General features: G+C 40.0%; 1 protein-coding gene across 1 annotated transcript in view; it reads left to right on the forward strand.

Annotated features, from left to right (window-relative positions):
- SIK2 (salt inducible kinase 2) overlaps positions 1 to 17,550 on the forward strand; it is a 60,319-nt gene that overhangs the window by 30,357 nt on the left and 12,412 nt on the right. Inside the window, exons 5-7 of the mRNA XM_009287973.1 lie at positions 11,425 to 11,549; positions 13,722 to 13,845; positions 15,906 to 16,126. Of these exons, the coding sequence (XP_009286248.1) occupies positions 11,425 to 11,549; positions 13,722 to 13,845; positions 15,906 to 16,126 (470 nt within the window). The remainder of the gene's footprint in view (positions 1 to 11,424; positions 11,550 to 13,721; positions 13,846 to 15,905; positions 16,127 to 17,550) is intronic.

A 17,550-nucleotide genomic window follows, 5' to 3' on the forward strand; every position in this document is an offset into this window, starting at 1 on the left:
TTGTAGCAGGAAGATGCAGTTCTGGTATAAGTTCTTATTTAGGTCATTTGATACCTGAAGAAAGTTAAAGAATCAGTTTGGGATGGAGATGATGTCTGGCCTTTATAATGAAGTGGCCCAAGTATAATAACTAATAACATTGAGATTGAATTGGTGGTGATGTCTCAAAATTCTGAAAACTAATAGGGCCACCTGCACTGTTTGTTCACAGCTGTTGGTAATAAGGCTGTGAATTTGACAGTGAAAGGGTTTTGGTACTTTGAGCTTTAATCTAGTGGGTTCCTCGGCGCTACCATTTGTAGAGTATTTTTACTTTTCTGATTTCAAATTTGCATTTATTTCTAGCACCTACTGACAATCATAGCACCTGGAGATTTATGACTGACATACAATTGTATTTACCAGGATAATGTATGGCTTCAGTAAATACTGTGTCTAAGGACTGCAAGTCACATGGACCCCACTTACTATGAGTAACTGAACTAAATATAAGGGAATTTTTGTGCTATTATTCATCTATGCTTTTTCCTCGCCTTCTGATCTGCCACTTTTCTCCCCACTTTCACCACCACATTCTATCCCTTCTAGCTGCTTCTCCTCCACATCAGCGTTCTGCACTGTAGCTTGTCACGTTCAGCCTGGCATAGTTTTTCAGAACTCCTCAGGGGACTCAACTGTGCTGGAGCAGGGCCATGTTCAGAGGTATTCCTTTCATGGATGTCCTTAGCACTGCGGGGATGCAAGTTCCCTGCCTCCCAGAACAATGCAGTGCAAGAATGACACAGGCTCACAAAAACACTACTTCAAAGGCATCTCAGGAGACCCGTTAACCAAAGGAAGGTTAGACACATGAACTGTTTTGTCGCAGGGAATTTCAATGCATAGGTTCTCCAGGGACTCAAATAAAAGCATTGATAAATGGTATTTACTAGATTTCATCAGCTGCTGCTGTCTCTTTCCTCCTCTTAGCTGCTCTTGTGCTCTACCTCTCTATTACACAAAGTTAATTACAGGTGGTCTGTATGTAAATGATCACATTAATTGGCAGTGATTCATATGGTTTGATTCTTTCATGTGTCTTTGTCAAGCTTTATCAGATTGATAGCAATTCCCGTGTCCAGCTTTGGTAATAAAGTAGCTGGAGGAAAGTTATGACTTGGTAGTGATTTGTGCTGAGTCAGTTATTTTATTTTCTCTGTAAAGAAGAGAGACAGATGAATTCCACGGAATGGTTTATCTGTGATTTTGGAGTTATCTGGTGCTGTGCAGATCCCTGAGAACAGTCTCTTCCGGTGGTTCATATTCTTCATGGTTCATTTATGAAACTGTGGAAGAACAAAGGGCAGCCAGGATTCCAACTCTGATAGCTAGAATTACTCTCTAATTCTAATTAATCTAGCAACTGCAAAACAACACAGTAACTGATGAATTATTTTGATAGAAAGTTCTGCAGTGTCAGTGTTTGCATTGGGCCCCAGCACTATGCGCGGGGCTGTCCCTTGCTGATCACTCCAAACAGCTATGAAGTCTACATAGATACTCGTGGCCTTTCCAGGCTCTTCCTAACTTCCAGTGGACCTCTTGATTCATTCTGATGCTTCTGAGACTTTTATTGAAGCTTTTACTCTTCAAGAATACAGCATTTTTTAGTCAAATACAGAAACATGCATAAAGTTACCTCTGTATTTCAGCTACCAGGAGAATAAACCAAGATTCAAAAATAAGTGTTCCTAAAAAAGTGAGCTGATGAGACTGCCACCTTTTATGCTTAAACAAGGAGGCTGGACTGAAATTTAGTAGTTTTGTGTTAATATTGCTCTAAAAGGAAGAGGATAGATAGAATTCAAAGGATCTTTCTTTTCAGTCTTAGCAACTGGACAAGAAACAGGATGCGTAAAGATCTTGAGGTGAGAGCTTTGATAGACTCATTTTCTAGAAGAGACTAGGTAGTTGGGAGCAAGAGTCTCAAATTCTAGCATAAGTACCATAAAAGAAGGTATTAATCAGATAAAATGTCCACTGACAAGGTTGTGGCTGAAGAATGCCATACCAGGCAGTCTCCATCAGGTTTGACATCAAATTTGTTTTTATCACTACCAAGGTAAACCTTCTTTGTTCTTCTCAAAGTTATTGTGTGTAGATAGCTGGATTGTTCATGTACCCTTTACGTTTTGCTGTTTTTTGAAGGGTTCATAGGAACTGGATTGCAGTTACTGATCACTGATACGCTATGCTGTCATCAAATAAAACTTGCTTATTGTCTGTACAGTGAAACATCTGTGCATTTGTGAAAATTAAATACAGCTTTGAATTGAGGATGGAATAGTGAGCTTCTCTCTGTGTACTTCCAGCCCCACAAAACTGCCAGATTAAGATGCCTTATAGATGTCTGCAGAAATCATGCCATCTTGATGGTAAAGCTACTGTGTTTGAACCAGATCAGGTAGGAGAGACTGTTATTTTGAAGTAGGTTGTAGTGCTGGTTTGTCTTTGCTGGTGGACAGTAAAATATGCATTGACGTCAGAACTGGCTGATCAGCATTCAGTTCATGAAGTGGGTCAGGTTTGTTTCTAACACACTCATACCTTTCCTTTATCAGTACCTCTCTCCCAATTATCTCCTTTGCTCATATTACTATTATAACAAAAGATCCATGTGGCTCTCTGAAGCCAGGCAGATTGAATTCTGTTGGTAATTTTAGAAGAATGGATTAATTATAGCTCTGAAGCTAGTATCCCTTCTAAAGGATTTTTAGAGGTACAAATTAGAGACTACCTCATATTGCTAGATGCACAGCAGAAGTTGCAGTGGCTCTGGCAGGGAGCTTCCATTTCTCAAATTGCAAACGGGTCTGAAATCTTAGTCTGTTTCCATTTTTAACGGGAAAACAGATTCCATTTAAATGATGTATGTTCAAAAAATTATACCTTCTAAATTCAAGATTATTCTAAAGGGGGTAATGAGATTGAGAAACAAAATACCGCAAATGTTGAGAGCCAATATTTGCAGATTGCACAAACACAGAGTTTATTCAACTGAACACAATGCTGCAAATGATCGTAGTTTTTTAACGTGCAGATTCAAGCAAATGTTAAGAAGATAAAGATCACTCCATTATAAATCATCAGTCCTCTGGTAACGAGTCCAATTTCAGGCCTTTCAGAATTCTGTGGGTGGCATATGGTTTTTTTGAGGGCTGGCATATTTTTCCGTTAAACATCAGTAATGTTCTTAAAATCCATTTCTCTGGAATGAGAAATCTTAACAGTGTTCTTAGGTTAAAAACGATTACCTTTGATCCAGAATGATTATGGTAGATCAGCAATTGCAAAGTAGAAACAAGGTGGAGGGGAGAAGAGAGAGAATGAGACACTCGTGATTGTTTTGTGCTTAATTGAATCCTGGCCATTCTAACACTCCAAAAAGTGGGACGACTAAACTGACAGTGCAATAATTAAAAATTGAGGAAGCCCAATGGACCAAGCATCCAGTATCCTATCTAAATCCTGAACTTCTTTGAAATGGTTTTCATGGATGCTATTAATTCTTGAGTTCCTAAGACACGGTTTAACATCATTCGAAGACACTAGTGTAGAAAGCATAATGGAAACAAGAAGAGGTAACCATAATAATTTATGTACCCTAACAAATAATGCTGATCTCCCTGCACAGGTAATTATTTTGTCCAACAATAGAATATAATTGGATTTCTAAAGATAAGAGCAGCTCGCTGAAATATGCAACACTGTTTTTAAGTCCTATGTTACATGAAAAAGTCCAGTGTGAATTAGTAGGTATCTGGCTCTTCCTGTGCTTTGTATTGTAAATGCATGCTATTTTTTCAGCAGAAATTAATAACTGAAGGATACTGGTGTTCCTGGCCCATGAAAAAGGGAAGAAATTGAAGTTTTAGAACTGCAGATCAAAGACAGAATGAAGGAACCATTTTCCAGGTTTATAAGACACATACTCGTAGACAAGGCATGCTGACTCATGAGGAATTCCGTAGTGGGTCAGATCCATCTAGCAGTGACAGGGAGAGTATACCAGGCTGGCCATTTTCTGCAGCCTGTTCCCCTTGTGCTCGTCCCTACCCCCAAACCCCAGGAGCCAGTATTGTTGTATTAGTGCTTATACAGAGTGCATCCTTGGCTGCTCCTTCTAGTATCAATTTATAGACCTTTCATTCATGGATTTGCCTAATAACTTAATAGTCTATGCTGTCACAAGACCATCAGATGCAAGCCAATGGCTGCTGTTCCACCCAGTCAAGCACTGTCTCGACAGCATAAATTCTGTAATTCTATGGCTCAGATAGGGAGCAAAGGTAACAGCCTTGCAAGGATCATGCCATTCAGTTCTAAGATGTCCTTGCTCTTGAGCTACTTTTGGTAACCATAAATAAAACTGTGTGTTATGAAATTAAGCATGTAAAAATAATAGTAAAAAACCAAAAATCCTAATTGTAACACAAACCTGAAGCCTCTCTTATATTGATCAGCCATACTTAAAGACTCTGTGCTGTTTTTTGCTGTTCAGATTTGTTCATGTTTCTTTTTGAAGTGGCTTCCACGTGTTCACATTCACCAAATAGCTAATTTAAATCCAGTCTGGATAGGCAAAGAGTTTCACTTTCTTAGGAATTGAAATCTTGTTATTTCCAAGCAGGTCATGCTTTCTATAGCTGTGCTTACAAATATACATACATGTACGTGTGAATCTGATATGAAGATTTGTAAGGGTGGCACCTGAGTAGGAGCTGCAGTTCAGAGAGAAAGATTGATATTTAACTCCGGTACTAAGGGGATGTTGAAAATCTGACAAATTCATGATAAGTGAAGGGAGAGATCAGATTTAATGACACCTACACAGATGGCAAAATGCTTCTGAGAGAAGTTGCTTCATGTCTCCTGAAGTATTGTTAAGGTTGCCAAGCCAATTATGTATGAAGAAAAGTCTCCTCAAAGAGAATAAAAAAATTCCCAACGAAAGTCTAGCTGTGATAGGAAAAAGGCGGGTGACATACAGCAATTGGGGGATTTTTTGGTAGAAGATTTTGTTGTTTCCCCCTCTGTTATTACAGCTGAAGTTGCAGTTGTTTCAGAATTGAAGGAGGATGTAAAAGGAAGGATAGCATGAATGTTATAGTCAGTATTTCCTATGCAGATTTGGAATCTGAGCTGACCTTGGCCGTTTGCACCTCCAGAGTATGGTGACATGCCAGGATGCCATTGCGTAACTGTTCGTGCAACTGTCAGGCATTCTGTGTGCTTGCAGAGCATGACACTGTTACGGATCTCGTATGTGGTCTGACCTTCAAATAGTCTTTCTGGCATTGTAGCCTTCTTACTGATAGGCAGTGGGGCTCTTCTTTGATTATGGACAAGTCCCAAAAGTTCATTGCTGTGAGATTGGGTATCTGATTTTCTGACTTTGAGCTAATACTTGGACTGATGTTGGAGATTTACCCTCTTGAGATTTCCACCTGTACCAGATATTTACAGTAGTGTAAGATGTTCTCTTGTAACAAAGTATGTTAATTATCTGGAATACAATATTAATTTAGGGACGTTGGGTTAAAAGGGTAGAATGAAGTTTAAATATGTCTGTCTTTTTAAGTTTCCAGTCCGATTGTTGACAATGCAAAAATAGATGAGGGATAAGAGTATCACGTGTCATCACAAAAATGACAGCTCATCATTAGCAGTCAGCACACAGATACATAAATCTCTAAGGAGCTAGAGTGATTGTAGATCTGATTTAGTCAATCGCTGTTTCCCGCAAACTCAATCATTCATATTTGAACTAGAGTTTATCTTTTTAAAAGTCCTCAAATTTCTAGTCAGATTTTTAAAGTAATCAATCCACCAAATATTACTATGCTGCCCTAGAAGATGATTCTAAATCAAATCTGTTAAGATAAATCATGAAATACAACAGTTTCAAAGTTATTTACGCCCCAGAGCCCTTTTACCAAGTAGTTTGCTTAAGTCCAAAGGCTCTGATCGTCGTCTGTCTTCAGTAGATTCTCATGAATTGTTTCTTCCAAACTGAAGCCACGGGCTGGAGCTCCTTATTTGTCACTAGAATCACTTTAGCAGATTTGATGTCAGATAAGCCCTGTAGTTCTAGTCTTGAAGGGAGGATAACAAGGCTATCTAATGACCAGATCAGCTTTCCTAGAACAGAGGTTTACTTGTTCAGAACAAAAGCATTTTGGGGAGGAAGGAAAAAAGGTAAAACTGCAAGGATATGAGAGATGTATCTATTCCTGCTATGTGTGAATGCAAATAATGGGTATGGTTAGTTTGAGATGAGAAGTGAAAAGGATTAATCTTACAACTGTGGGTGACACTGAAGAGCTCCGTGGATTGAATTACTGTAAGCCGATCTTATTCATGGAGTGTTAAGGACCTGAACCTTCGCAGAATTTTTGTTGTAGAGGAATTGGCGTGCCAAGTTTCTACTGACTTTAACATGTTGCTATTACTGTTAGCCCTTTACAATGACCTTGCAAATCCCATCCCACAGGTATTTTGAACTTTCCAGAAAAGAGCGGAAATACTCTATTCCATACCCTCTCTGCTGCATGTTGGAAGTGAGTGTCCCAAAATTGCTCCCATGGTTAGGCTTTATCTGCACACAAGGGTTCCTGCAGCAAATGGTGCAGTTAGTATTCATGCAATTGTCAGCTGTCTCTGGGAATATGTCCTGTGTAGCTGCACTGAGGCACATGGGATCACTTTCAGGACAGATAAAGATCGGATACTTTTTTTTCTGCAAGAAGAATTACGAGAATGGCTTGGGAGTTAGTGGCACCAGAGAAATTTAGCTCTTGTCATTGCAGCAGAGTTACTGGACTTTACCTGGAGTGTACAAGGAGCCAGAGCAGTTACCGACCCATCTGTCAGTGAAGCAAGACTGAGTTTTCAGAGTGTCTGCAGAACCAAATTAGAGGTTTTCCTGGGTGGATAATTGCAGGGCTAGTGCAACCTGGGAAAAGTTTTTGACGGCCCGGTATGGAATTATCTGTAATGGGCTGAGCCCCTAGCCTAGTTTCTTTAAGGGGTCTAGACAAATAAAGAGCAGTCTTTTGGCAGCTTTGGGTTAGACCTAGAAGTTTCAGGTGTGTGGTCAGGTAGTTAAAGTAGATGCAGCTCATTTCCCTGTTTTCAACATGACCTTCCTGCTGCTGCTGCTAATTAAGCCAGTATCTTTATCATCCAATCATGGACTAGCCTGATAAGAGTATCCTGCTTATTTTTGACTTGATCTCTTATGATAGCAAATTCAGAAATATCTGTAATAAGATTTCACAGAATGACTAGTTTATTTAAAAGAAAAAGCAATTTCTGATCAGTTGTTGAGACAGTGATGAATTATGTGCAGAGTATTGGACTATATAGTTACAACTGAGAGAAAAACGTGTAAGGCCAATGTTTATAAAAGGAAAATGAGACTTAGCACTTCCCCTTATACCCTGATGTATTTGGGTCACTGGACTGAGATGTGCCCAGAGCATGTCATGTACATTAAAGGTGGCAGAAAGTTTACAGCAGAATTACAGCATCGAATTTCAGGCTGTGGAAATGTTGAGGCAGAAGTTTTCAGCAGAGAGTGACTGGTTTCTATTTGCTGTTTAGAGAATGACCAGGCACTTCAGTTATGCTTGGCCCTGGCCTGAGTCAGTCACTGATTTGTTACTTGAAATTTGGCTAGTCTATTGACTTTTCTGTTCCACTATCCTCACCTGTAAAACTGGTATGCTGTTTCACACCTTAAAACCCCTGATAGGAGAGACAAATTCCATAATTAATACCTTGAAATTCCTAAATACAAATAGCTGCTTTATGCATGTTGCAAAATATTTTTAAAGATGTATTTTTTGTGGAAGAACACCACTGAGAACTGGTCTAAGTGAGGTTAGACATTTATATTGCTGTATCTAGATGTTCCTTCAAGATTACCACAAGTGAGCCTTAGAAAAGGAAGGATAAAATGAGGACAGAATGACATTGATTGTGTGTGTAAAACTGTGGCTGATCTACACTTACCAGTTGCTTACCTGAATCAAATGGACCACCAACACAAGGTATGTAAAAAAGGCCAGTTTATATTATGAATGCCCCCCCCGTAATATTGCTGTTAAATGGAATAGTGACAGTTTTTATTACCTTACAGTGCATGTTACCCACTGTAGAGATTTACATACTGAGAGCTGGATGGTTGCATAGTCTTGATTCTCTAGTATTCCTAATTAGTGCATTTCATTAAAAACAACTAAATCTCTGCTTATATTAGTGGTACTGTTTAATACAATGGAGAGTCAGCAGCATGATGCAGTAAGGAAGCAGAGGTGAGGAAGGTATTGAAGAGGTAATCTTTGTAGTAAGAATTAACCAGCGGTACACAGACTTGGAATCTCTTTGTAAGTCTTGTAGATTTCTTGCTGAAATCTTTAGTGACCTTGTAGTTAAAAGAATTAATGAAAACAGCCAAAAGGCCTATGAGATGATGCTGTTTGTGTATGTTTCCCAGATAACTTTTGAACCTGTTGCTTGCCCATAACCAAATTTGACAGAGAGCAGGAACCTCAAAAGGCAAAAACAGTCCTTGTTCATGTATAGGTGTTAAAGCAGTGGGTGGTATGTCTTACCTGTGGAAACAGTTGCAGAAGGAGCCACAAAAATGATCAGAGGGATGGAACACCCAGCCTGGAGAGGAGAAGGCTTTGGGGAGACATAATTGCGGCCTTTCAATACTTAAAGGGGGCTTATAAGAAAGATGGGGACAAACCTTTTAGCAGGGCCTGTTGTGACAGGACAAGGGGTAATGGTTTTAAACTAAAAGAGGGGAGATTTAGACTAGAAATAAGGAAGACATTTTTTACAGTGAGGGTGGTGAAGCACTGGTACAGGTTGCCCAGAGAGGTGGTAGATGCACCATCCCTGGAAACATTCAAGGTCAGGTTGGACGGGGCTCTGAGCAACCTGATCTAGTTGAAGATGTCCCTGCTCATTGCAGGGGGGTTGGACTAGTTGACCTTTAGAGGTCCCTTCCAACCCAAACTATTGTATGATTCTATACCTTATTACATGCTAAGGAAAATCTTGTAAGAGAAGAAAAAAATGCTCCGAAAGCCTCTTCAGTTCTGGCGTTCCTGAAACTGCTTCTTCCACCTATGTTCATTTTTTATGTATGTTGCAGGAAGAGTTCTATTAAAAGAACTGCTAGAGCTCTTGTGTCCTTCTGCTAGGAAAGCAACCAAATACTTTTACTGTTAAGCTCAGTGAGTAGTCTGATTCAATTTCCATACTGCTGCTCTAAAACAACTCCAGGTTAACTTTATTGACGCCTGGTAAGTTTTTGTTTAATATCTTTGTATTGCTTTGATTCTGAGGATTCTCTTGTGGGTTTATAGCTCATGATGTATGATGAGAGAGCCAGGCTCTTTCCTCGGAGTAACACAAAATACAAGTAAAGGAAGTCATACCAGCAGTGCCTGTACTGTGTCTAACCACAGTGTTTATCAGTTTTGCTATCTGTTGATCAGTGCCACATTGTATTAACATACCTCTGAGGTATTCAGCGCTTGATAGTACTAAATCAACAGCCTGATTACTGTTTATCAACACTGTTGACTTTCACAGGATTCCTCGAGTCACACCAGCATGCAGTATTACTCTGCAGGAGCCTGGTTAGCTACAAGGGTAGAAGCGTTATCACCTTAAGAAAAGAAACACCTTCTGTAACCTTTTACTGCATAGTTTGCTCCAGTGTGGAAGAAGTGGCAGGGAACGGTTAAATCATTGTTCACACAGGAGTAGACCAGTGACGAACATAAACAATGTTGTTGCACTTGAGTCTTTGCATGTCACTTGCCGATGCTCCTTTCTGTATTTCCTTCGGAGGTACAGCTGACCAGTTAGTGAATTGAAGCCAGTTTGCCCGAGCGCCTTAAATCCAAAGAGTATTTGTCCCTCTTATCAGATCTCTCTCCTTGAGAACTTCTTCTTTGCTTTAGTATTAACAGCATTTGTTGTCACAGAGAACATACAGGGTGGCCTGCAACGCAAGTGGAATAGAGGACTAAGCAGTACAGAGCAGTAATGGTGGTAGCAACAGGGAGAAATGTTGGCTTCATTGAATTCCATGAGAAAACTCCACTAGACGTCAGCGGAGCAAGTATTTTGATTCATGGTGTGAACAGATGTATCCAAACGCTGTGCTCCAATGGCTTTTATTAAAAGCCCGATGAATAAGAGCCTTGTGTGTTAATACTGAGGAGTGTCATGGAAGGACTGTATTCAGAATGGGTATCTGCAGTGGATGTAGAAGGGACTATTAGGATTCTGGCAGGAAGAGTAAAGAATGCTAAAGCACAGGATGTATGAACTAAGCAAAGAGAGCGAGAGTGATGGCAGGATATAAGAGGAACTGGAGGATCTGGGCTGTGAAGAGCTCCGAAGACACTTGTAAGAGTGGAGTGGAAGGCAAGGCAGTTACAGATCTGAGCACAAGGGAGTGGTAGCAGCCACCTGAAATTTTGCATTTTGAAAATAATCGGTTTCAGTTCAGTCATTAAGCCAGCTTCCTCAATATTAATGTTGTGTGCTGTATTGTTCTAGTAAAAAAAAAAGCAACCTGGGAGAGCAGCAACAGGGGAAGCTAAAAAAAAAATTGCATCAGACTCTCTGACTTCATGTCTCTATGCAATAGTGGCTGTCATTTTGCTTTTCACTATTGGATTATTACAAATGGTGACTAATATTGAAGTCCCATGGGACCCATGTATGGTTCCATATTAAGCCATAAAAAGAAACGTTTGAAAGAACTGCTTAGTTGTGGAATGGTAAATTTCAGCTGTAGATTGAAAGAGCTGTAGACAATGCCAGTAGCAGAGTTTTTTTCCTAGCAGAAGGCTTTGTGTTTTCCCATGCTTGTTGCTTTTGGTAGAGTTCCTTCCTCCCATCTCCAAAGTTGATGCTTTTGTTGTCAAAATTTGTTGTGTATTCAAGGCTAGAGAGCACCTAAAGAAAACTCAGGAAATCTCTGATCCAGTACTGAATCTCAGATATCTCTTGGCAAGTAAATAAGCTCATATGTATGCATGATTGTCAGTTTGTTGAATTTTAGCGATAGCTGTTTATAAATTTGGATTTAGCAAACTGGTAGAAGTTTACTCAAAACTCCTACAGGTTGTGAAGTTTTGCAGTGTTTTAATAATTACGTAGTTGTCGTGAAAATAGCAGTATAGGACATTCAGCATCCCAATAAATATTTTCAGTGGGAGTACTGATAAAAGGATTTGTGATGGAGCCTTTCAGGAATGAAAGTGAGCTTTCAGGCCTAGTCCATGCATATAATTATTATTTGTCATGCAACTGGCATTTGGAGTGACTTTCCCCTTAATTTCTCAACAGATTTTGGATTTGGAAATTTCTATAAGAGTGGTGAGCCTCTGACGACATGGTGTGGAAGCCCACCATATGCAGCCCCAGAAGTCTTTGAAGGACAGCAGTACGAGGGACCCCAGCTGGATATCTGGGTATCATTATTCTTTTTTTTTAACTGGATTCAAGTCAACTTTTAGGAAGCTGGAACAAAGGAATCATCTTTGATTTTTCTTAAGCTGCAGACAAGCTGTTCCTCTTCAGCTTTATTTCTTGTGTGTCATAAAATGCCTCTTAACATTGAATGGAATTGAAGTTACCTATCAAGGTGGCTATTAAATGTACAATGTAGGTGTATGGTAGCCCACTAGAGGAAAAACTGTAGCTCTTCCAAAAGCTCTCCTGACTGAATGCATGAACTTTGCTTTTTTCAGTGCATTTAGGATCTTCTGTGTTAAGTGGGAATTGAACTTGTAAGGCTGTAAGTTCTTGATGAGGTTAAAGGGATTCTGAGCCACTGAAACACAGGAGAGATGATGACTGCTTTGCTCTTTGAGCTGGAAACAAGTGCATTTGTGCCACAAACATTTCTACTGCAGGCAGCTGCATGTTTTTGAATCGGTGTGTCTCCATGCGTACCACTCTAATGGAAGAGGATAGAGAGTGCAACCCACATTCTTATGCAATGGAAAAGGGACTAAAATGAACTGAAGAAGTTCTGTGCACCCTTCACGTGTTGTCAGAGACTGCTTTTCATTCCTAATTTGGTTTTGTTTGGGGGTTTTTGTTTGTTTTTTAATTTTAGTATTCTGGTGCTTACAATGATGGATCCATATCCTAAAGCAACCAGAGACAGTACAATTTGGCAGTCTCTGCTCTGGCATCGGGTTTGCAGTGATACTATATTGCACATAGCATAACAACACGGGCACTGACATTTTGGTCAGAGCCTGTTACACAAACAGGGCGGTTCATGGAAAGTCACCTTTCAGCTGTTAATCTAATTTAAATTTATCTAATTGCATTAACAAATAAAACCTGTGATTTTAGATACATATATTTATGTGTATGCATGTATCTCTCTATACATACATATATATATGTAGCTAGATTTTTTAAAAAAAAAAGGCTACAGCCTTTCTGAACCTTCAGTAACTGGTAAGTAAACATACAGCAGACCTCAGCTACGCTTGCTGTTTCAAGTAGTACAGGCACTCTTTGAATGTCAGAAGTGAATCTGAACTTTGGTAAATATTCTTTAAATATATAAGATCCTAAATCATTAACAGAATCTGCCTGCCCACAAAGAGAAGTGCATGTGTGTTTATATTTAAGATAAAATCATCATAATTTTCACTTATCTTCTGAGATGAGTTAAGGATTCTGTATCTCTTTGCAACTTCCAATCACAGAATAGGAAGCTTAGCACTTTCAGCAGACCAGGAGGAATGCAACAATCCACAGTTCACTTTTTGGCAGGTGAAGGAAGGAAGGAAGTGACTTTTTAAAATATATATTTAATTTTAACATCTCTGTGTACTTACAAAGTTTTAAGGTGAATGTTGAATGCCTGCTTTTTCCCCTTGAGAAATCCAGTGCTGTGGCTATCTATGCCAACTGATTGGGATGAGGGTCTGGTGTGGTTATTTCATCTAGTGTGGCGCTATTTTTTTTTTTTGGCATATACTGCAAGACTATTTCCACTTGCAGTGCCAATTAACTTGCATACTTTCAAAAATGAGTCTGGCAGTTGGAGGATAGCTCTTGCCCAGATTGTCTCCTTTTGCTCATATTAAATAATCCCTCATGCTCAGCACTGCATACAGCAGTGCAGAATTATTAGTGGGTGTTCCCCTGAAGCTGACTGTTCATGAAGTTACCAGTGTGCCTCTTACCCAGGCTTTGGCAAATTGGTAAATGTAAAAGGTTACAGTTTCTTATTTTGAAGGGCTGCTGTTTGAGGTTTGTTTTTGTTTGAACAACATTGAGATTAATAAAAAGTATCTCTAATTCTCACTTGAAGTTGGGGCTCACTTTTCAGGTATCATTCAGACATCTGCGTGGAGCTTCCTGCTAGCAGCCAGAGTCTCTAACCCATTACACTTCAGCTTACCTGCTTATCAGCACAAGGTACTGCAAGCCTAGCCATTTTGGGTTAGCTGAGTGTTCTTAATATTCAGGGATCTTCAGAAATCTAACCTTTTTGTATAAATTTCCTGTTTCTGTAGAACATAATTTTAATTTTTTCTGTGACAGGATTTGGCTAGCCAACCTCAGAGACTTTGCTCGTAGCTTGAGAAATGAAATGAATATTCTCTTTCTTACAGAGCATGGGTGTAGTTCTTTATGTTTTGGTCTGCGGAGCACTACCTTTTGATGGACCAACGCTCCCCATACTGAGGCAACGTGTTCTTGAAGGGAGGTTCAGGATCCCTTATTTTATGTCAGAAGGTAACAATGTGACCTCTTACGTTCTTGGTGTGGTAAATCTTGAGTAAATTCTAGAATAATCTCTATTGCAATACAGCAAAGGGTGGTGCATCTGCCCACTAGATTATGGTATGGCAGACTATTTGTTTTGCAAAGAAACACAAATAAGCCTAGGTGAGCTTGTATGCCTTTGCAGTTAGGCTGCTGCTAGGCAAACCAACCCATTTTTCCCTGCACAATGCATGGAGATTGCAGTGTGGCTGTGCCCATGGGTAGAGAGTCAGTCAAAATGGAAGCTGAAGGATCTCTCATCCTACCGTGAACAGAAATATGGGGATGCAGGAGGAGAAGCACATTTGTGTAGCGATTAGCTTTCATCCTGCAAGGCCATATACATTTTAATGTGGAAAGAAAATATGCTGAGAGCAATATCGCTGTCAAACCTAAGTTGTGGATTGGGTGTTTCCTGGTTTTTGACAGCGTCTGCTAAACAAAAGCAAAAAAGTGCACAACCAGTTCATGTGCCAGGTTCTCACTGTCATGTATCTGGCACTCCCACATGTGACTGAGCGATCTCTCCCTCACTTAATTGCCCCATCTGTTGGGTTTCACTCTCCCTCATGCCTGTTCAGACAAGAACAAGTGGGGCCATTTTTACACGGGGTTTGATAGTGTCCTTCAGCTTCCCTATATTAAAGGGTCTCTAAACCAGATTACTTCAAAACAACCCTCCTGAATCAAATCCTCTTTCAATATACTACTTTCTGTGCTTTTTTTTTTTTAAAGGGGGAATTAAATAAGTTTTTCAGCCCTGTTGTTAAGGGTTCTGTGGTATAAAACATTCTGGTCTTCCCCTTTTTCTTTCTGGTGGCATGTGCTCTGGCACACTGCCTCTGAAAATAGTCGCTACAGTGTGGCTATAGCGCATTTGGTTGCTTTTAGCAATGCCGTTATGGCACCACGGCAACCTCTCAGCTTCCTGGGCACGTTTTGCGGCTGAACTGTATTGTGTTTCTGTGACTTTGCTGACATAAGTATGAGAGCTAGATCCAGGTACCTTTGTGTGAGTTGCGATCATCGCTGGGACTGCAGTGTAGATAGGCTGTTTCACAGGCTGTTTGCTGTTCCCCTTGCTGATCACATGGTGATACAAGGAGTGGGGAAGGGTGTACCTCTTAGCAAAACTGTGAAAACAAAAGAGATAAACAGGAATAAATAGCCAGAAATCTCTAGTCTAAACTATTTATCATAACTACCTGAATGGACTGACTCATAACAACTGTACTGTAGCCATATCATGGTCAGCTAGAAATGCATGGCAGACTGATAAGCTTCCTTAAAGGAACTTACATTGACTTCCTATCATATACAAACTGCACACTCATCTCTCATGCCCTCATCTTCCAAAAATCAATTGAGATCTGAAGAAAAATGTGATGGTTTTAATGCTGTCCAGCATGTAGTAGTCAGAAAGCAGCAATGGTTTGGTGTGTTCAGAATTATTCTGGCATCTAAAGCTACTGATTGTGCTTTGGTTCTGGAATTAAAACAGATAAACCTGCAGACCCGCTGGCCACAGAGACCTAATTTTTTAGCTTTGTTTTTGTGACCACTAGAGTGGAAATAAAAAAAAAATAATCACGCACTAACCCTAGTTTTGCCAATCCCTTGTTTTATGAGCCTTTTATTTCAAACTGTGCTGGAGAAGGATGCTAATTACTCCCCACCACACTTCACAGAGGTTGTTTGAAGCTTTATCAGTTAAAGTTAGCACTGTACTTAGAACAGCACAAGCAGCTTCAAAGAGGTATTAACTATTACTATTACCTTCATGTGGGAGCTGTATAGAAGGAGTTGCAGTTAGCCATACCATGCATTTAAAGAAGCTGGGGTTTTGTCCTTCTTAACGTGACTTTTAATCTTGTTTTGAGAGATTGTTTTAGCCTTCAGGAAATTTATTTAGCACAGAAGTTAGGTAGAAGTAAGGCAGTTTCCTGTTGTCATGCTCTGTATTGGTAGGTCTCAGGTGAATATATGCAAGTACTACTTAGCAGCTTGGTAATTATTTTTTTTCCCAACAGAGTGTGAACATCTGATTAGAAAAATGTTGGTCCTAGACCCATCCAAACGGTTAACTATTGCTCAGATTAAGGAGCACAAGTGGATGCTTATAGAAGTTCCTGCACAGAGACCTATTCTTTATCCACCAGGAGAGGAGAATGAGCCTTCCATTGGAGAGTATAATGAGCAGGTCTTACGGCTAATGCACAGCCTTGGAATAGACCAACAGAAAACTATTGAGGTAAAATAGACCCTGGGGGGGAGGGTCTCCTGTTTCGTTTTATGACTAGAACTTACTGCCTGAGTTGCTTGCAACATACTTTATTTCAACAGCTGGGGGTGGGGGGAACTGGTGGCATATTTTACCTGGTCAGACCCTAGCAAGGACAAACGTTTTAAGCATGCTGTGCTGCTGCCTCCCTCTCTTACTGATGTCTCAGTCTGTGCCAGCAGACTGATCAGGAAGAGGAGAGGCATCCCTCCAGAAAGTTTCCTAAAGATCATCCCTAGCAGAGATAAGGTGTCTGTGTTACGCAAACTGCAGGCAAAACATTGTGCAGGAAACCCACAGACAACTTCACCCATGTGCCTTATGCTGGCCAGCCACACCCAGTTATTCCAGTCCAAGGCATCCATACCTTTACCCATAGAGGAGAATATGTCAATGAAAAGGCAGCACCGTGAGAGAAAGGATACTCCTCTGTGTCAAGAATCCAAATTAGAACCCATGGAAAAGAATAATGTGTTCTGGTCACATATCCCAGGACTAGGTACTGTTCTTTCAGTGTATTAACTATTTACTGTAATTTAAACAAGCACACATTTCAAAGAATTTGATATTGCAATTGCTTTAAGCTAGAGGACGCATAGAAATATAGCATGCGCTATGTAAAAAATGGTAGCCCAATAGGGCTGCCTGTTACACTGGTGATGCTGCTGCTTACAATTGGTCATTTCTAGAGATTTGTTTGTTAGCTAAGTTGATTCTTAAGCATGGAAGTAAAAATAAAGGAGCCATATTAGGTTCCACACTGTTAGATTTCCTGGGTGGGGTTGGATAAATCATTACTTGTCAAATGGAGAGGAGGGGAAATCAGAATTGAAAGTAAATTCATTTTGAACTTCTAAGAGGGTAGAAAATGAAATTCAAAAAGGAGCATAAAAGCAGTAAGCAGCTGAATGTCTGTCCAATCCTAAATCATGCTTCTTACCAAACATATATGCCAAGATTCCCTATGGAGTTAACACAGTCATTTCCTTTAGGATGGTTGATACTTTAAACCATTGTGGAGGTTGGCAGTTTGAGTACTCATTCTGCTAGAAGAGGCTAGTTTCTCTACTTTGCAGAGGCTCAGTTCCCCATTGCTTCTAGTGACTTGGAACGGCCAATATATTCAGGAGGTCCTGGAGCTCAGTCACTCTTCCAGGTTTATGTCTTTGAGGATTCAGAGTAGCACCTGAATGTTAGCTATAAGTACTGTCGCAGCCCAGAACATAGCAAATTCCTGTGAGCTTGCCACTAAACTAGGGTTGATGCTTTTCTTTGCCTGGCATTCTGGTTTGAAACTTTCTCAATTCAGAACAAAAGTTTGCCTACCCCACTACCTCTTAAATTATATATATTTTTTGTTTTCCCCCCCCAGATGGCAATTCTTTCTTCTTCCT

The sequence above is a fragment of the Aptenodytes forsteri genome, unplaced genomic scaffold, assembly GCF_000699145.1.
Source record: "Aptenodytes forsteri isolate BGI_AS27 unplaced genomic scaffold, ASM69914v1 Scaffold841, whole genome shotgun sequence".
Taxonomy (NCBI): domain Eukaryota; kingdom Metazoa; phylum Chordata; class Aves; order Sphenisciformes; family Spheniscidae; genus Aptenodytes; species Aptenodytes forsteri.